Raw genomic sequence first — 20715 nt, 5'->3', positions numbered from 1 at the left:
GCCCTGGTAGCACCTCAGGTCTAAAAACATCAAAAAGTGAGCCGCTTTTGTTGGTTTGTCTGGCACTTGTTTCTCTTTTTCCCTACAAAGGGCTTTGCAGTATGCATCAGCAGCATTTGTTAAGCTACATAATTTTTTTTGCTGTACATGCATAAGAACAGATCCTAATACATGTAAGTTTAATTTGCCTTCTTCACATGATATGTGCGTCCTTATACATTTATCACTTTTCTCGCCCCTTGCCTTTTTTTATGCAGTTGAAGTACTGATTTTTTTTTACCATCGATGTAGATGAATTAATGCGAAGCCCGTAGCAAGCAGTTTGCTTGAACCCGGGGAAACAAAGATATTGTTTTATGTGTGCTAATGTGTGGAAAAGATTAGGCTTGTACCCACATATGATACTATTGTATATGGTCTGCAAAATATATATAGCGTCTGCTGTACATATATATGCTTATATAGTTATGCACGAAAAATACATGGATCGTTTTCTATATAATGAAGGCTACTGTCATGGATTTGTAACTGACAGTACGCAAGGTGCTGTGTAATAATTCTAGGTACAATACTGAGTAGCACACGGCAATAAATCTATAGAGAGAGGCTATTTTAGATCGTGATGATGATATCTGCGATCCCTGGTGCATTATTGATTCGATAATTAATGTCATTTCCCAAACCGGATCGCCGATCTTTGCAGCATGGGCTCTTCTTGACAAACCCTTGATGGAATCGATAGCAAAACAACGATGGTTGGGCTACATAAAATGACATCTGTCATGTAGAGTGAATGATGGTCGCGGAAGAACAAAGAGAACGCTTCTTGGTGAATCTCCTTTTACCTTCTTCGTTCTTTTCGATACTGCATAGAAAGCTTTTCGATATCACAATGTGCAATAGTGATTATGCATACTATATTATCCCCCTACCATTATCAGCAGCAGTAACATTTATGCATGCAATGATTGCAATGATGGATAGAAGAGAGGACAAGCAGGAGTGTGGTGCTTAGGAAGGATGCTATATGAGCTCCACAAAATACGTCTCTTTGTGAACCTGGGGGGCAATCTGGTGCTGCTGTATAATGTACTCTTTAAACTATAAGCTTTCATTGGGCCAGGGCAACCACATGATAAGAGTGTGTACAGATCTGCAAGAAGAACACTGGGACGTATGTGCCTCTCCAGCACCGGATACCACCGCAAGTATTTTGCTGTGTCCATCTGGAATACTGGGCGGCTGGTTGAAAACTCTCAGTAGAATCACACACCCCTTTTCTTTTATTCCTGCCATCATAATAATTGTGCAACCTACTGATTCATCGTGCCTACAAGCCATGGTTTGCCCCTCGTTTGCGTTCGTTTTCGTCTCGAAATATCGCGATTTCATATGAAGCTTTGCTATCATTGTCGTACGCGGCAGTAATATCGGGTGTGTATTATAACAATGAAAATGTAGTTACTTTTAGTATTTCTCTGTATACTAAAGAAGACTAGATCAAGCGCAACAATGATGCAATAAGTATACAATGACAATGAGACCCGCATGAGAGAACCTGTCTTTATTGTTGTCCCGCTAATCGATTCCCATGTATTTAGAGAACACATACAGAGAGAGGGAATGTGTGTACATCTGCTGCGTGGCGAAGATCAAGGGGATATCATTTCTATTCTTGTATCTCAAAAGGCATGTGCGTTAAGAGAGTGATTGAATGTACGTGCTTGTTAATGAGCTACGTACCATATAGAGTTAACAGCGCACATCCCCGCGCCCAAGCAGGAACAAGCCCCTTTGTTTTTTGTTATTTTCCTTTGTGACCGTACCAACTCCCCTTTTTTCCTAGATACACTGATGATACTCTTGGAATTGTTGCCGCTGCCGCTGAAACCACAACCACAACCACCACCTTCATCGCTACTACTACTATAATTACTAGAAAAAGTCCTACACATGCTATATTTTCCGTCATTTTCCTCCTCCCACAATCACCCCTCGTTTTCCCTTTCCTTTGTTACCCCTCGAGTTATTGAAGACCTTCTTCTTTGTCGTTGTTCATCCTTTGCCCTCTATTTTTCTTCTATGTACTACTATTCACCCCTGAAAGCACACCTTAAAATTGCTAGACATTCTCTTTTGCTTTCTTCTCTTTCCATTCCTTTGCTTGACCCGAGCACAAGACATAAAAAAGTACATACATTTTTTTTCTCTCCTCCTCTCTCTCACCCTCATCCTCCTACTTTCTCCCCTCCTTTCAGAAACTTTTTTTTTCACGCTAATCTCACAACATAACAGCACTGACGATAGCCTTCAAAAGCCCAATACATACATACACTATACATTACTATCATGGCCACGACAGCAGCAGCAAACAGACAATCACGATCAGCATCGGCGGCAGCTGCATCGTCGTCACCTGTGACACTTCCTTCGTCGTTGTCGCCAAACCGCGTCTTTCTCTCGCCCATTCCAACAACAGCTAAATATAGCTCCAGCACAGCACCACAGCAAGTTGAACACAACAATAATAGCATATACGAAGCAAGAGGTTTTTCATCATTTGCAACAGCACATAATCAGCGTAAGACTAGCACCACCAATGCTGCTGGTAGCGGTGTTATAATCAATACCACGCCTCGACAAACGGAAGACACAGAAGAAGAATTTTTGCTGTATTATTATTCCAGAATCTCTTCTACTGTCGACGAAGAAGATGATGAAGATGACAGCAGCACGATCTTGACAGAGGAAGCCAAGGATGATGACTATGACAGATATACCGCATTTTCGATGTCGCCGCCAAGATCTCTGGATACAGCCCTGTCACCTACTACTACTACTACTACTACTACGACAAAGAGCATCACATCGGAAGAAAAATTGCTACCGGCATCGCCGCCCTTATCACCACCACTTTCACCTACAATGACAGGAAACAACAACAACAACAGCAATACGTCGAGTGGTCGTCCACGCTTTCCTCGATGGATCAAGCAAATCAGTACACCCAATATTATAACAACAACAAATGCAATGTCGCATCATGATAACAGTGGTAACGGTATTTGGTCACCGCCATCAACGCGAGAACCATCCATGACATCCAAATCCAGTTCATCAACGTTGTTACCCAAGAAACCTCATTCGCTTATGCGCCGCATGCTGATGCCTCCAACAACACCTCCGCTACAAATTTCTCATCCAGCTGTCACTGCACATTATTACGGGTCCATGCATGTGCGCAAATATTTGCATGAAGCTATGAAACCTAATCGATTCGATGAAATGCTTCTCAGTGGATTCTCTGCCATGTGTCCACTGCATAGCCGGAAAAACAGCAGCAACAACCCTGCTTCCACTGCAGCAGATGATGTCTTTGACGATAGTCAATACCTGCAGCACGCTTACCACCGAAACAACAACAGCAATGACGATTACTCGACCATGACATCAATTACTGACGATGTAACAGAGGAAAGCTGCGACGACGAGGACGAAGAAGACAACGAAATTATAATCAGTCATCCTTGCTTATGCAACCATCGTCAAATGACCATTCGTATTACATTGACGCCTGCTCACTGTCGTGCTACAGAAACCGAGATTTACGGCCAAAGTAGACCATCACATCATCAGCAGCGATCACCAATACAACAATTGCAGCAGCACTGTAGCAGTAAGAAGAGACTTATGGGAACAAGCATTAGTACACCAACTCGAGCAGCAACAATGGCCACAAAGAGCAGACATCATCCAAAGGAGCCTATACCAACGCTTTCATTGCCCCCTTTGCCTCGTCATTACAGTAGTGATAGTGGCAGTTGTTTTCAACCACAACAACGTACATCACCACCAATCTACGCTGTAACATCTTCTCAGCCGCCTCATATCGTCCACCAATCGCCTGTGGTTGTTTCAACAAACAACAAATCCACCTTCCGTTGTAATAACAGTTATCACCAAACTCCCATTGTAGTGCTACCCAACGGCACACGACGCCATTATCTGCAAAAGTAGTAGTAGTAGCAACAGTAACAATCGCGTTTCCGCCTCCAGAAGCTCCCTTCCAGCCTATCAGTCGCTCGTCACATACTATACACACGTATAGTTATACATATTTCCCATTACATTACTTTTCTGTTTTTTGTTGTTAAGTATAATTTGTTGTTGTATGAAAATCATATGTTCCTTTTACATAAATATATTTTTCCTTGTCATTCTATAATTTACATTGTACTATATTTTTTAAGGGGACTCTACTCCACCTGCGTGTAAGTTCTAAGGTACACTGCACCAGCACCCAAAACACAATGACGCCTTCTTTGTGCTTCGTTCCTGGATACTATATTTGAAATCATCTCCTTTTAGTACGCAAAATCTGTAGCTCTAAGAGCGTGCTAGCTGTCTTCTTCCTTATTACCGCCTGACTTTCGAGGAGAAAGGTTTGTTTTTTTTATATTGGTGCACAAAGTATACTCTAAACCATCGGAGGAGGATGTTTGTATGTACTGAAGTGCTTTTCCTATTATCCTCAACTGTTGCATTTAGAGTATATTATGTCTAGCTGCTGTTGTCTTGGTAGTTTCTGGCGTCATTGTTCCGGGAAATAAATAAAGAAAAAAAGAGAGAGACCTGATAATTACGCCATCGCTACAGTACTACGCAACATGTGTTTTCAAGAACATATATCAAATATAAGCAAGTTTATACAATGTGACGTAAGGAAGCACCAGTATTATGACTTATGTTGTATACACAATGTGACCAATGGCCAGGTCCATGCTAGCAATCAAGTGCTTGTCGTCAAGCGGGTTTTTCTTTCAGAAATGTATATGACGATATAGGATAAGCAAAGGCGCGCAATTGTGATCCCACAGCACTTCTGTCCATCATAAAGTGAACGCCAGTGTACTCCACACTGTTGTCCGCGCATTCATTCATATTTTGTTGATGGGCGGTCCACGTGTGATATACACAAAAGCTATTTCTTTCCCGACGCAACGCGCATCATTTTTGAGTGACTCGATATATCTTTGTGGTCATCTTTTCGTCCATTGTTTATATAATTCGCTTGTGCGATTGCAGGCGACGACGTACACGTGTATGTGGTGTTCAAAGCACACAGTTTTTATTGTTACCTGAAAAGGTAAAGTTCCAAATACAGTAAAGCAAATAGGTCTGAATTTTAATAAAGGATCGGGAACAACAACAGCAACAACAAACAATCCAGTGACCTTGTTCTTCAAAATGTGCTATGGTCGTGTTCTTATTCCGCAGGTATCATAGATGCACTGCAGTCACTATCGCATCAAAATAAGCATGGCCCCAGGGGTCCCGAGCAGCTCAATTCTAGTTTTCTGTGGTTGTGATGGTTTTTTCAGAACGATCTTTTAGTTTCATCGTCATCAGCAACACCTATCTGATCAATCAGAACGAGCTATATAGACAATCACTATTCTAGACTAGTTCCTTTGATTCACGGTGATTCCAATAAAGATTAAGAGTCTAATGCGCTGTGTGTTGCTGCTAGTCATATAAGATAAGTTATAGGCGTCTTGCCGGTTGGTGTGCGTTCGTTTTTCGGATTGGTTTTGCCGCCGCCTACAGGGGAAGGACGGGTGTTTTCTCCCTAATAAGCTCACAGGGTACACCACAATTCATTTTAAAAAAAAAGCAATAAACAAACAATGGTTTTTTGCGTTTATGCACTTGGTTTAATCAAGTCACAGGCCTTCACCATAATAACGATGATCCGAACGATTTGGCATCTTGTGCAACCGTAACGCATACCAGCTTGCTCCTATCAACTCTACTGCTAAAGTAACTCTTTTCGAGTTATGTTTTCATTTTTTGAGTATCATATCTCGATACTTCAGCTATTGATACTGGCTTTTGCAATCCCGGGTTTTACAAATCCTCGTATATCTGCAATTTTACAAGTTCCAAATGGATTATCGCGGTAGAAATAGCTTCAATTGTGCAATATCATTTAACAGAAACATGCTTTGCGTCTTAATCGAGGAATGACATGGTAGTTACTGCAAGATAAGGATATAAAAAAACGCATATTGTTCAAATTAAGAATTAGAAGTGGTAGCTGAATGAGGTCACCCTAAGACCTATGTAGTAGATAATATATCCACGGAACGTATCGTACATCGTCTTTGGCAGATAAACAACGAGGTAGTGTAGATAGAAGGATGACTGATCTAATACTTATTTCAAGCAGAATGGTTAACCCCGTAATTTGCAATCTTCACTTTTTGCAAGAAAAAGACGGAGGAACCTCGGTTGCCCATGGGTTATAGCATGATCCAGAACACAAATATTACCACAAGCTATGTTTTCGCGCCGAAAGGAAAAGCAATATCGTCCTCAGCGCGAGTCGCACACATGCTCGCTTCATTGCATACACTTCAGTTGTCGTTCTGAACCGTAAACAAGGTGCTCATCAACGCCGAGAAGAGTTACTTTATTTGTTCTGATCACATTAAAGAGCAAGAATCATGAACAAATACAATTCTTATCGAACCTACCAGTATGTAACCATCAACGAGAGCGAGAGATAACTTTGCGTACACAATAAACAAATAAGCACACTACTCGCTTGCGCCGAAAAAAGCTGCCATACCCTAATTTTCTTTTGTTGATCCATACTTTATGTAATACAGCTGTCGCCCCGTTTTTATCATGGTGGCTCTTGGTCCTAATCTTGCTTGAGCACGTACGCCACTATATATCAAGATAAAGAAATAAAGAAAGAATAATAAGCGACGGCGGATGATCGGAATGCACGTTCCCTTTTTACCGCTAGGCTTAAATTTGATGGGAATACCGCACGCACCGCCAATCTTTTCTAATTTCTGTTACCATAAAAGGTTCTATTTACCATTTTCGAAACTGCGATATTAGGATGATCGGCTACTCTTGCATGACGTATAAAAAGGCAGCACAAGAAATAAAGACTGCCCACAACTTCACCACCTTTTTCTCTCTTTCTTAGCTGCGCACATTGCTTGGGTCACTCCTCTCTATTCAGACCGAAAGATAAAAACCATGCCAAGCAAAGGAATTAATACATTTGGAGCCATCGCCTTGCTAGTGTCATCCATGACGGTAAGTTTCGTTGATACCATTATTACCTGTTTAGTTCTTCCCCCTCCTAATGTTCCGGCAATAGCAAACTATATACGCTCTCAGCGGTTAGGATGCATTGCCTGCGCTGCTTTGTAATTCGGCATTCTGGGTCATCTTTGTGCGTAGTAGTACGTCTTTTTAACTCATCACCAATATCTCATTAGGGTCCAGGTCTCTCTACTATTCCGCCAATGTTCCAACAGGTAAGCCTTCCATACCCGTGAGGATGCAACCTCTCTCTCTCTTTCTCTTTTTGCACGACACCGATTAGCCGCTTATATCCTCTGGTGATCCCGCCCTCCTTTGAATTTTGAAATGGATAAGACTAATTTAAAATGAATTAGTCTGGTTGGCTGGCCCCCATGTTCGTCTTTGTCGCTGTTGCAGTTCTGTCGGGTTTCTCTGCACTGTTCATCTGTGAAGTTTTATCCAGTATCAAAGGCAATGAAAAGTTTCAGGTAACTCATTAACACCGACGCTATGTTGCGCGTCAATCCTTCTCCAAAGAAAGATTCCTCCAGAATCAGAGCTAAAAGCAAGTTTCCATCATGATCCTCACGGTCACCACCTCTCGTGTTTTTCTTTCTTACTGCGCAACTATAGGCCAATGTCGAGTTCACAACGGTTGCCCAACTTATTCTCGGTAAAAAGTACCATTACTTCTTCCAGATCGTCCTTTATCTTGCTTTACAAGCTGTCAACGTAGCAAGCATCATTCTGTCAGCTCAGGTAAATGTGGAAATAATTACATAGTAATAAATATCAGCTCTACTTGATCCATTGTTTGCATAAAAGTTTACGCGCAGCCATTCTATATTAGACTCTCGACAGTATGTTTCTCACTCTTTTCGATGGAACTTGCGGGCTCGGAGTATCTCCAGGACGGTGGTTCTGCATCTCTGAACGTTCTGTTCTCGGAAACTCTCCCTTTTCTGCGGATGATTACTACATTTTTACCTTTGGTTATCTTGTCACTGCGGCAATGGTGATGCCTTTGGGCTTCTTCAGTCTGGTCGAGAATATCTACGTGCAAATGATTTCATTCATCGTGCTATGTGGCGTCCTCATCCAATGGATTGTCGCTTTTTGCCAGGTAGGTCTTGATACCTCGCTCTTGCCTGCATCTGGCCCTGATTCGTCTACGGTACTGGGTATCGTCATCTTCAATTACGCTTATATTACAACGGTAAAGTATTGTATAACTGTCGAACTATTACACCTATATGACTGCCTATTGTATGTAAAAGGTTCACTCTAACAATGTGTTTACCGCTTATCAAACTATCAAAGATTCCTACGATGGTGAACGACCTTCGACCTGATGTATCAATTCACAAGTCTCTTTGGATCTCTGTGGTCATTTCGACGATCATGTATATTCTACTGGGTAAAATAACTAGAGCGACACTTGTCTTTGTGTATCACCCCATAGTATTAGACTGACTATAAAAATGCACATGTACAGGTGTTTTTGGCGCAATGGCGTATCGCATGGAACCTACCGCCGACATTCTTGCCATATTGAGTTCTCAAGGCTCAACTGCATCTTTGGTGACCACCTATATATTCCCTATCTGTGCACTAGTCACATCCATTCCAGTATTCACCATTGTCATCCGTCAAAACTTGATGCGTGGTAATATCTGTGGTAGACCATGGGCAGTATTTTGGTCCAACATACTTCCATGGTTTGTCTGCATGTAAGCTTTTTGCAACCTTTCTTTCCACATTAACGTATGAAAAGTGCTGACGTATTATCGGTGTGCCTAATGCTTCTCAATACATAGCCCATTGCAAACTAAGGATTATGTCGGCACGATTCAAAACTGGAGTAGCTTATTCTTCCAATCGGTAAGTAGCAGTTTTATGAAACACAAGAGGAAAGGGGGGGGTTGAAGGATTCTTTTTCTTCTCTATTGTGGTACGGTAGCACAACAGGGATGAGGCGAAATTTCTAACCTAAACATTTACGTTTCGATACAACAACAACAGACCATCAACTTTATACTTCCTTTTATCCTATACTTTGCTTCGAGAAAATACCAAGCATCTGTTCTTGAAGAAACTAAAGAAACGTCTGCTCCCCACACTTCTAACTCAGAAAAGCATCCGCCTGAAGCTGAAAACGTAGAGCATGACGAAGATCAAGAAGAAGAAAAACAGAACGAGGTGGAGATGCATTATCCAGACGAAAACAGATCAGTCTCGATTCGAAGATTGGGTCGTACTTCGCATCTCAGCAGACTCGAAGTGGGAGGATCACCATCGCTTAAATCGCCACGGTCACCAAAATCACCTCGCACGTTCCGATCGCCGCTCTCTCCAAGATCGCCTAAATCACCTGGTGCAACCCCAGTGATTATGTTTGATGAGACAGGTGTTTCTCCTGCATCACGTCTACAAGTACATGAACAACAACCCACTAGTAACAGCGCACCCGGATCACCGAATATACTCAAGGTCCCTCCTCCGGAAAGCTCACCTCGAGCCAGTACAACCAGCGCTGGATCAGGTCTTGGTATCACACCATCCACAACAGCAAATGAACTTAGCAGCAACACCGAAGAAGAAGGCATCAGTCACAACGATATTAATGGGAACGGTGCCACCACCACGAATAAAAAGCCAGAAAGAACATCCTGGATTTCGAGCAACTTTTCCTTCCGCAACAATACCCATCATGGTGCTGTTGCACCCACGTCACCTGCTATCCGGTTGAACAACAAGAGCGACGCTTGTCTCGATGACGACGACGACGACTGCACCGACAAGAAAAATATTTCAATGACGGTCCATGATCAGCAACCTGTTCAAGATGATAATGCTCCTGTACACTTTTTGGCGTTCAAGCCACGATCATGGCTTAATCCTTTCTATGTGGCCATTGTATCCAGTGGATTGCTTGGCGTTGCCATTGTCTTTATGATCATCTATAATCTTACGATGCTTGGTCTCGGCAACAACGTCTTTGACTAAAAAACAAAGGGCCACTTTCTTCCTCCTTCGTCAGCGTTTTCCCTCATATCTTTCCTCTCTTATTTGTATCTGTAATACTTTTACTTTTGTATGTAAGAACACATTGTCCGTTGTATTTAGCTGACCTTTTTCTTTCGTGTGATTGTTTTTGTATGTATGTTTAATATTTTTTTTTGGAATATTTGCTTATCTTTTTTTCTTTTCCAATAAAGTTTTTGTACTTATCCGATAATGGAAATATCGATCTACTTTCTTGCTCGCATGTTTCATGTTGGTGCTACACGATCTCGTGGATTTGGTGCTATAGTAGAAGATGAGATTTTTGTGTGTGGGGGGAGGGGTGTTGATGATAGCGTCCTCTGCTACTACAAATTTTATGCTGCTTTGAATCTTCTTTTAGCTCAAATTTGCGTAGCTACCCAGTTGCCGCTCTAGAGATAACAGTACCAGTGCTTGGAAAATGATGCCAATTTTGTAGACTACATATGCGAATATGCTGTGGTAATATTTGACCGCGACAACAGCATCCTGTCTCTCTCTTTTTTTTTCCAATTGTAAACCCCGAACTCTGGCGATGATAGTGTCGTATGATAACAAATATTTGGATACCGACCGATGGCACTAATGTCTCTTTCAAAAGGGTGTGGGTATGAACACCATTTGGTACATACACATCTTGTTTTGATGCCGCGCAAAACTCTTCGATCGAAGGTTCGTAGAGATCATATGTCTTTCGATGATAGTTACTGTGTTCGTGTAAGTCTTTATCTGTGTTGTGTCCAGTAAACAAATACACTGAGTGAGGAAAGGGGGGAAAAGGAAAAGGATTTCCCAATACTGCTATGCGAAGACCTTACAACAAGGATGGATAACATGCTAAATGTCAATGTACATCTCTCCTGTCATTATTTAAGGCATTGTATGATACCAGGTCCTATTGTGCAGGAAAGTTCTTTAACAACAGCAATGCTTATAAGAACTTTTATGATATCCCATTGAAGACGCCATTAAGAAGTGAAGCACGTGTACAAAACGACGACGATATCAAATCGTGTAGTTTGTTTGGTTTTCTTTTTCAATGGCACCCTATTCTTCCAGCGACGGTTATGTGATATATGGAGGGTATTTCATAGGTCGTATGATAGTGGCTGGCAGATGATATCGCAAATGAACGTACACATATATTTGTGACATGTTCAAATCGCTACAATATATATTATTTAATATACGTTTAGCGTTGAACGTTTACAACATATATGCTAGCAAGCATGACTCTGGTTGTGCCAGGAATAACGTACGACCACTCACTTCCATAATTTCTAGCGTTAATTTGAAGAGCACCTAAATCGTACTATAGAAGAACAAGTACAATACATAAAGTCGATAAAGGGAGCAGAAGCAAAATTTGGAAGCACATACATTTGTCTTCTTGTTTCGACAACATCTGAGAGATGTGCTATTATACTCTATAGATAGAAAGATCGTCAACCAATTATCATATAAATACGAAACAATTTACATTTTTTCTCTTCATTTTACACATAACGTTTGCTTTATACAGTAATTACATGACGAAAGAGGGACAAAAGGCGAAAAAAATCGAAACGCTTGGAAGCGTGGCGTTATCATCCTCGTACTATTCATGACTGTAAACTATATAAAAGACAACCACATTTCATCTGTGAAATTAACTACTACATTAGTGTACAACTAGAAAAATTTGTATGATGTTAGTATACATAGGACCAGATCTCAACAGGTGACGCTTACTACAGTTCTCGAAAGTATTTTCATTTTTCTGTTTCTGACCGTATTTTCTCATCGAGATACTTTTGTGAGGGAAAAGATGGCTATCCAAAATCCTACCATAGGCTGGATGAATTGTGCCGACCCTTGTTCTTTTCGTTGCTTTATCATACATCTCTCAACAATTGCTTCGTGAGGTTCTTTCTAGTGTTCGCGGGAATAAAATGTTTCAGATACGAAAAAACATACTTGGAATGGTGGAATGACATGATGAAAACAAACTAATTATTAAGGATTCCGTAAATACTGTAAAAAGGCCAAGCTTCAATTGGCAACTTTAGCAAAGATATGTAATCCTCGGTGAAAAGTGTCATTATTTTATTCAAATGGTATTATATCTCGCACTCCAAGCCGTTGATGTTGGTTCATTGTCATGTCAGCACAGGTATATATATATCAATTTATGAAAGTAAAATCATGCATGAATCTGTTATACGCAAGGCAACAACAAATAGCGCCAATAAATTCAGATAAATTATCTATCTCACTATTGTAGACCATGGATAACTTGATGGTCGCTTTATACAAGGGAACATGCGGAGTCAAGATACCAGGAGGATGCGTCTGCGACGTACAGCTCTAAGTGGCTCTCCATTTGATAAAAATGGCTACTATCTTTTCACTGCTGGTTGATCCTTACGATGCTTTGCTTATGCCGCTAAAATTTTAGGACTTGGCCGACAACATGGTAGTCCTTGTTGCGTCATTTTTTGTGCTACTTGTCGTATCGATTCAATGGGTGGTTGCATTCTGTCAGGAAAAGGCCTGACACCAGAGTTGGTACCTGCTACAGGTTCAAGTGCAAAAATGGTGCTACGGATAATCATCTTTAATTCCAGCTATGTTATTACGGTTAGCTAAACGAAACTTCATCTATCATAATGTTATATATTAAACGCCAAATTGCGATCATGCGCCACCAACCTTGCTTCTTGTGCATAGGTGTCTACATGGGTCAATTATTTTAAACCATGTATGTCCGTTCACAAGTGTTTAACTTATGCACTCGCGCTGAACACGCTAATTTATCTTGTTCTTGGTACGCAGTATATAAGTTAATCAATATTGAGTTTAATTAGGTACGAGATTCTACCGTCATTTAATCATACCAAAAATAAACCTCTCGTATATAGGCATTTTTGATGCACTAGCTTATCCAATGCAGCCATCCGACAATTATTCTTTCAATTCTTAGCACTAGAAGCACGGCGGTAACATAGGTCACTAGCTACCTTTTTCCAGTAGCAGCTCTTAAAACCTCAATTCCGGTTATGGTGATTGTCACTCGGTCTAATCTTATACGAGGTGATTTATGTAAGCGACGATAAGCAACTTTTTGGGCTAACATTATTCTATGGCTGGTAATCATGTATGTAGTAGTAGTGAATCAATTGCTATGGTATAATACTAGTAATTAAGCTTTTGAGCACATAAAAAAATCATTTATATGAACGTATCCATCGATTCTCTTGTTGAAATTGAATAGACCCCTCTTGCGAACAAGAACTCAGTGAACGACATGCAATTTTATTTTATCAGTCAGTCAGTAAGTAAACACTATACAACAATGTGCAAACTCAGCGACGGACAATAGAGACAATGAAACGAGAGATGAAAGTTAAGTATGTTGTAGTAAGATGGATGGACCGTCAACTACATTATACCATTTGTTCTGTATTTTGTCTCGCGAAGGCGCTCAAGCAACCATAATGAGGGATAGAAAAGACGTGGAGTAGTCTCGAGAACTATTAACAACAGCAACAACGCCAATCAATGATGACGTTGTTGGCCACCATCGTCGTCGTGGTTATTTAGATGATAATTATAATCATATCATAAACAACGGCAAAGTCGCTATCCAGTAGAACAGTCCTTACGACCCGACATTTCCTCCTTTGCACTATCTTCAAATCCGGAAAACAAGAGCACCAGTGCGGAGCGCATGACACCATAAGAGATGCAATTCTTAACAGACCGACAACTTGTACCGAAAACGCTTATAAGAACAAAGTTACTCCTAATATCAACAACAATAAACTTCCGTTATCTGCTGCTTCACAAACAACATGCGCCAATATGACACCTGCTACAGCCACTATTAGAAGTTGGCCCTCTGAGTTCAGCGTGCCTCTGTCAATATCAACGGATAGAAGCAAAGACCCACACATTAACAACAGCAACGAGCACCGACAAGGGAGCAGAAGAAGAGGAGAGTGTCGCCTTGCGGCGTTTCAACCACAGACTTGGCTAAATCGCTATAATTTCAAGCAGTGTGCTCGGAATAGTCATTGTATTTATGATTATATACGATGTTGCTATGGCCGCTCTTGGTAATGATGTATTAAGAAGACAAAAGTATTAGTCGTCTTTTGCAATTATAACAACATCTTTTAGCTAGTAGAGTTGCGTTACGGTAAGTATCAAAATATGATGTAGTACATGGCACGAAGGATGGCGTTTTTGCTCTCTAGACGCTACGTTACTTATATATGTTATTTTGGTAGTAGCGGCGGCGTGTTTTGTTGTTATATGTTTGTTGTTGTTGTCTCGGAGTGGTTATTTCTTGCTCGGATCTTTCTTTCGTTCCTCTTTATTTGTATTACTGCTCTGTTGTAAGTATGCTCTTAAGAGTATGACTATTCAAGTTATTAATCTTTATGGCCGTGCCACATGATATGCACTGACCTTTCTTTTTATTCTTTTGAGATATGTATATCTCTTGAATATGTTCGTAAAAGTCCGTCATTGTTTGGATGCGTGCATGCAAGTGTAGTGCGTGTTTAAAAGCCTATCGCTATTTTATTCTGTTTTTTGATGATGTGATGCATGTCTCCACATTACAATAGGAGCATAAACGTCGGAGAAAGGGGATAATATGCACTGACCGGTTTTTCGTGTGTGGATTGTTTCAAGTTTTCAGTTAAGGTGTGCCCGTACACACAAAACATCCTAGTTGGGTTTATTATTTTGTGTACCACGTGTGCCTTTTATTCCTTTAACAGATGCGCGCTAATCGCACAAAAGGAAAGAATCTGCCCCCTTTTCTTCTCCAAACCTGCCGATCCACCCCCACATTTTACAACTACTAGTACCACTACCACTACTATTACTGCTGCTGCTAGTAGTTGGAAAAGGTTGTCTTCTCAAAATGAATATTTAAGATTTGGCTTGTTTCGAAAAAGATTTCTTGCCGTTCCTTACTTGCTACCCATCAATGCTAAATATTTGGAGCGGTGCCACGATAGCTACTACATACTAACTCTTGGCCGCCTTGCTTCTTCTTTCTTTTTTTATTGCTTGGTCAAAAGAAATCTCAATTTGTGTAAAAGGGGTGAACGAAGAAGACAACCGTAGTAGCTCGTTAGTATTACTTCTAGTAGCAGTAGTAACTAGCATTACTCCCGTAATATTAGAAAGTACTAAAAAGATTTTTCTTTTTGAAGAAAGAAAAATAAAAATGCTCATGCACAATTTTAAATCGCCACAATATTCACAATCAAGAATGCACACTATAGTAGCAAATTTTTGTTTGAAACAGTAATGTGGCTTCCCCCAAGTATATATATATTGCAATGGTGATCATTCTCTACTCTTATTTATTGCTGTGTAGCCTTTCGTATAAAAGGAATCAAACACTGATCAAAGCAGATGGCACAGCGTCTTTTCTTTCCGTTTCCTCTTTTTCACATTACCTCTTCTTGCTCTACGTAAATTTTCCTTTTTTACGCTACACATCATCCACCATCATGTCCGGAGGAGGAGAGAATCCTAAAGGAGTTGGCACAGTCGGTAGTGTAGCCTTACTAGTAATGTCCATGACGGTATGTATACACGCACAATCAAATCAGTAACGAGTTTGATGATCAGTAAAAGTGCTGATATAACACAGAAACATGTCATGCCACAACATTAATACGTATCATTTTATTCCAAAAAAAACTTAGGGACCAGGTTTGCCAATGATCCCGCCTTTGTATCAACAGGTACGTTTTTCAAAGTGTTTAAAAGCATCGTGATGATTTGCCATTATTATGTGATCTCTGATAACAGAAACTCCACCGTCAATTATCATTAGGCAGGATGGCTTGCACCTACAATTGTCATTATCGCCGTTGCATTTCTCTCGGGAGTAGCTTCACTCTTCATATGTGAAGTTCTTGCCAGTATTCGAGGAAACGAGAAATTTCAGGTGGGGAAAGGAAACTTTAAAAGAGCTTATGTCGAGAGGAGCGATGGGAGACTCTATGACCATCTTCAAACTTACCAACAAACAAAATAACCTCTTAAAGGCACAAGTCGAAATCACTACCGTGGCACAACTTTTACTGGGCAAGAAATATCATTATTTTTTCCAAGTTATCTTATACATAGCGCTTCAAGCCGTCAATATCGCATCTATTGTCATATCATCACAAGTAAGTTTTCAATATACAAAGTTACCTTCTTCCCTGACTTTCCAATCCAATCAAGCCTTTATCTCAGCAACTAACTATCCCACGACACTAATATCTTATCGTAGACGATGGATAACCTCATCATCACTCTATTCAAGGGCACATGCGGTCTCAATATCTATCCAGGAGGATGGATTTGCGTTGATCAAGGCACTTCACAGAGCGGCTCTCCATTCAGTGAGAGTGATTATTTTATCTTTACAATGGGATATCTCCTCACGATGGTTATGGTGATGCCTCTCGGATTCTTTGACTTGGTCGACAATATGGGCGTCATGATTGCTTCGCTAATCACGATGGCAGTTGTTACAATCCAATGGGTCGTTGCTTTCTGCCAAGAAGGGTTAAAGACGGAATTAATGCCAGCGACAGGACCAAGCGCCGGTATGGTGTTGGGTATTATAATTTTTAACTTTAGTTATGTGACTACAGTAAGTTGAACATTTCAATTTTTACATGATTTGTAAAAAGAAGACATGGAGTTTTTATGGAAAATTTATACTAGGTGCCGACATGGGTGAACAGTATCAATCCCGACGTATCAATTCACAAATGCATTACTTGGTCCATCATCATTACTACCGCCATTTATATTGTTCTGGGTAAGCAATACAAAAGGCTACGTTTCTGTAGTTGTTGTACTGATAGAGATTCTGGGATATACATACACATTAGGCGTCTTTGGCGGTATGGCATATCCAATGTCAGTCTCCGACAATATCCTCACCCTTCTCAGTAATGAAAGTACAGTGGCGTCTAAAGTCACTACGTACCTTTTCCCGATCTGTGCTTTGGTTACTTCGATCCCTGTGTATGTGATTGTCATTCGATGCAACTTGTTGCGTGGCGGTCTGTGCGGTAGACGCTGGGCCGTTTTTTGGTCCAATCTTCTTCCATGGATTATCTCAATGTAAGTTAACAAAAACAGTAGCGGTAGGGTTATTGCAATGTATAGCGCTTGCTAGTGGCGAAGTAGGTAGATCAACAATTATACTTACCTCATCTTCATTTTTACATCTATAATTCTCGACAGCCCTTTGATGAACAAGAATTGGATGAATGCCATACAAAATTGGATCAGCCTCTTTTTCCAATCGGTATGATAGTTTCCTGAAAGAAAATTAGTAATGTATCCATTTGATGACTAATCTATTATTCTTTTTATCTACTTAGAGCACCAACTATATTCTGCCATTTGTACTCTACTTTGTCTCACGCAAATTCCAAGCGAGTGTCATTGAAGAGAATACAACGGAAAAGATTCCTGAAGAGCCCACCGATGTGACAATGCATCATCCCGAAGAATCTGCTGTGCGAGGCCGATCCCCAGCTACCCGCGTATCGCGTATTAGTCGACAATCTGCAATTCTTAGCGGGACTCCACAATCCATAATGCGATCCCCGCTATCACCGCGATCTCAATTGTCACCACGCTCACCACGGTCCAAATACGAAGCTTCTCCAGCTCCACCCATTATTTTGGAGGAACCACCACCATCGTCGCTCCTCGTAGTCAACGGTTCACCATTACCAGGAACAACACTTGAGGCCAGTCATAGCCCGCCTGGGACATTAGGCGCGCAGAATAATAATGACACCAATAACAACAAGGCCCGTTCAACACACAATTCGCCCAACGCACTCAAAGTGCCTCCACCTGTTGAATCCTCCCCCAGAAGCACAGTGGCCACATCCACAGCTGTTGGATCTGCTCAAGGATTGGGTATTACGCCTTCTTCACAACAGCTACAACACTCGTCAGGAGGACTAAGCGAGTCACCACGAGGATCCATGTGGATTAACAGTAACCTCTCGAATCCACCCAACAATTCGTCAGTTCTTGTGGGTGAAGAATTGGGCTTACATCGGGAACAACAGCTAGGGCCAGACAAACAAGACATGGAACCCTTCATGGCATTCCGGCCACGACCATGGTTGAATCCATTCTTTTTTGCTGTCGTTGTTAGCACTGTGCTTAGTATTGCAGTTGTATTTATGATCATATACAATATCACCATGGCTGCCTTGGGTAACGATCTACTATCATGAGAGAAAGAAAAGCACCTTCTCTCACCACTCAAAAAGAAACCATCCCTTTTTTTATATTAGAGAAAACAACCTGCTTATCACATTTCTGTAATCCTTTATTTTCTTTTGCTGTACAATAAATATACACTTCTTATCACCTTTATAAGCAAAAGTTAGTAGAAATGTTTGGAAACAATTTTTTACCCAAAGCATCGCTAGTGTTGGGCAACAGGTCCGGTTGTCATGAAAAAAGCGGAACATCAACTGATTACCAAATTTGGAACATCCTCGCCCGAGAGCGGGCGGATAACCAGGCAAGTATCACGAAGTGTAAATCCTCCTCTTTCCACGCGCGTTGTAAGTACCACGACGGTGGTGAAAGGGGGAAAATGGAAAAGGAGTGATAGACAGATGACAGAAGAACGATATATGAAGACGGATTGAATGAGAAAAATGGATGGATGAAGAAGATGGATGGTTGGATGGATGGATGGATTTGAAAGGAAATATGATATACTGATTTTTCTTCATAATCAAATTGTTAAACCTCAATTAGCACCATGCTTGTTCAGAAGCAAAACAGAAAGCTCATCTACGAGTCGCTCTTCAAGGGTAAATTTACAGCTCCAACAAACCTCTGCCCACATGCACACAAACAATTCAACCATTACATACACACACCAACACCACAACCAAACAAATTTTACGACAATTTCTTAATGACTCGAACCACATATATACTTATTATATATATAACACTCATTAATAGACGGTGCTTTGGTCGCTGCCAAGGACTTCAACCTTGCCAAGCATCCCGATATCGATGTCTCCAACCTTGAGGTCATCAAGATGATGCAGTCCTTGAACTCCAAGGGCTACGTCAAGACCCAGTTCTCGTGGCAGTACTACTACTACACCCTCACCGACGAGGGTATCGACTATCTCCGTGAATGTAAGAACGACTTGGCTTTTTTTTCCAAGTTGTTATAAAAGAAAGAACATTGAATAATTAACGCACGAGATAATCGTACTCTCTTTTTTAGACCTTCACTTGCCCCAGGAGATCGTCCCTGCCACCATGAAGAAGACTGCTCGTCCCGCTGCTCCCCGTCGTGCCTGTAAGTATAATACATGTTTGTCCGCTTGTCTGTGTGTGGCCTGTTAAGATGAAACGTATATGGGATTTAACGCGTGAATACTACTTTTAATTAGTTGGTGAGGGCCGTGAGGGTGGCCGTGGTCCCCGTGGTGATCGTGATGACTACCGTCGCAAGGAAGGTGCTGGCGGTGACTTCAAGCCTGAATTCCGTGGTGGTTTCGGTAAGCTTCTTTTTGCCTGTGAGGAAAGAAAGGTGTAAGATGGACCATCATTTATTGATTTTCTCATTGAATTGAATAATGTATAGGTCGTGGCCGCCGCGAGTAAACTTTTTTTTATGATTTGCCGTACAAGAAAGCGAAAAATAAAAAAAGGGCTTCTCTTGTTCCTTTGAACAGAAATTTTATTAATAATGCGGTTGAGGGTTTTTTTTTCTTTTTGGCTTGTATTACCTGGACGATGTGAGTGTGAATTCTGCTATACCCTATATAGCACGATGGTTGTTCTTCCAAAGTGGTTTGTACTTGAGCACACATTCTGACCGACTGTTTGTTTTGGCTCGGTTCCCGTTCCATATTTCGATGACCATGAGAATAGAGAGGGAGAGAGGGAGAGAGAGCTCAACATTATACTCACTAGTGTCAGTGACAATTTGGATGAGATTTGATCATGGGATGGCTGGCATACTAGGCGTTGATAGTTGTCTTTCTTTTCTTCTCCATTTTCTATTACGACTGTCATTTACTGATGTATCCAAATGCTAGTCTTCTCTTAAACGAAGTTTGCGATTGAAAATTAAAGGTTACTAGATGGATCATGCTATAAAGAGAGAGGCATGACACGGACTCACGTGTTATCGAATCCCTATGCTTCTATTCGGTGAATGATGTAATCCGCACTTGCGGGTTAGAACAAGAAATTGCACTCATTGAATATATTTATTTCTAGCCGTCGCATACATAAACTAAGGCGGAATACGATAAATATTTTGAGAGTTGTCAATGTATGATAATAGCTCCATCTTTCTACTGGTATGTTTCTTCGTGCAGAGACAGAGCAAAAGAAAATTCTGGCATAAAATACCTTAACGTATTAAGCCTGCTGCCTCCAGGTATTAATCCATACGCATGAATAAAAGTGTCTTACAGTCCATCACTCTTCATCTTATACATGTATAATGACCCCATATTATTACTTTGGCGTAGTAAAAGAACA

The 20715-nt window shown here is 40.9% G+C and overlaps 5 protein-coding genes across 5 annotated transcripts; all 5 read left to right on the top strand.

Annotated features, from left to right (window-relative positions):
* Positions 1-2349: 2349 nt before the first annotated feature.
* Positions 2350-4017, top strand: BDB00DRAFT_869013 (uncharacterized protein; the record flags this gene model as incomplete). Its single annotated transcript, XM_053126541.1, has 1 exon — positions 2350-4017. The coding sequence occupies one exon, from the start codon at positions 2350-2352 to the stop codon at positions 4015-4017; it is 1668 nt and encodes a 555-aa protein (XP_052983052.1).
* A 3039-nt stretch (positions 4018-7056) lies between these two features.
* BDB00DRAFT_952354 (uncharacterized protein) lies at positions 7057-10344 on the top strand (the record flags this gene model as incomplete). Its single annotated transcript, XM_053129600.1, has 9 exons — positions 7057-7167; positions 7302-7340; positions 7482-7595; positions 7741-7866; positions 7958-8323; positions 8428-8524; positions 8603-8837; positions 8925-8988; positions 9130-10344. The coding sequence occupies 9 exons, from the start codon at positions 7057-7059 to the stop codon at positions 10111-10113; spliced, it is 2136 nt and encodes a 711-aa protein (XP_052983051.1). The 3' UTR covers positions 10114-10344.
* Positions 10345-12292: 1948 nt separating this feature from the next.
* On the top strand, positions 12293-12688 carry BDB00DRAFT_869011 (uncharacterized protein; the record flags this gene model as incomplete). Its single annotated transcript, XM_053126540.1, has 3 exons — positions 12293-12304; positions 12416-12490; positions 12590-12688. 3 exons carry the CDS (start codon positions 12293-12295, stop codon positions 12686-12688), a joined length of 186 nt encoding a protein of 61 aa, XP_052983050.1.
* Positions 12689-15863: 3175 nt separating this feature from the next.
* Positions 15864-17609, top strand: BDB00DRAFT_889615 (uncharacterized protein; the record flags this gene model as incomplete). The annotated part of the gene is made up of 8 exons (XM_053128461.1): positions 15864-15902; positions 15995-16108; positions 16209-16334; positions 16439-16804; positions 16879-16975; positions 17049-17283; positions 17407-17470; positions 17547-17609. Coding segments are annotated over 8 exons (1104 nt in total), but the record flags the coding sequence as incomplete, so codon positions are not given.
* A 1348-nt stretch (positions 17610-18957) lies between these two features.
* Positions 18958-19950, top strand: BDB00DRAFT_807140 (Plectin/S10 domain-containing protein). The gene is made up of 5 exons (XM_053122314.1): positions 18958-19013; positions 19171-19353; positions 19445-19519; positions 19614-19721; positions 19808-19950. Exons 1-5 carry the CDS (start codon positions 18962-18964, stop codon positions 19825-19827), a joined length of 438 nt encoding a protein of 145 aa, XP_052983048.1. The 5' UTR covers positions 18958-18961; the 3' UTR covers positions 19828-19950.
* The last annotated feature ends 765 nt before the right edge of the window (positions 19951-20715 follow it).

This window comes from Zychaea mexicana (assembly GCF_025766255.1).
Source record: "Zychaea mexicana strain RSA 1403 chromosome Unknown BDB00scaffold_12, whole genome shotgun sequence".
In the NCBI taxonomy this organism is placed as follows: domain Eukaryota; kingdom Fungi; phylum Mucoromycota; class Mucoromycetes; order Mucorales; family Lichtheimiaceae; genus Zychaea; species Zychaea mexicana.
This window is presented reverse-complemented; position numbering and strand designations above follow the sequence as displayed.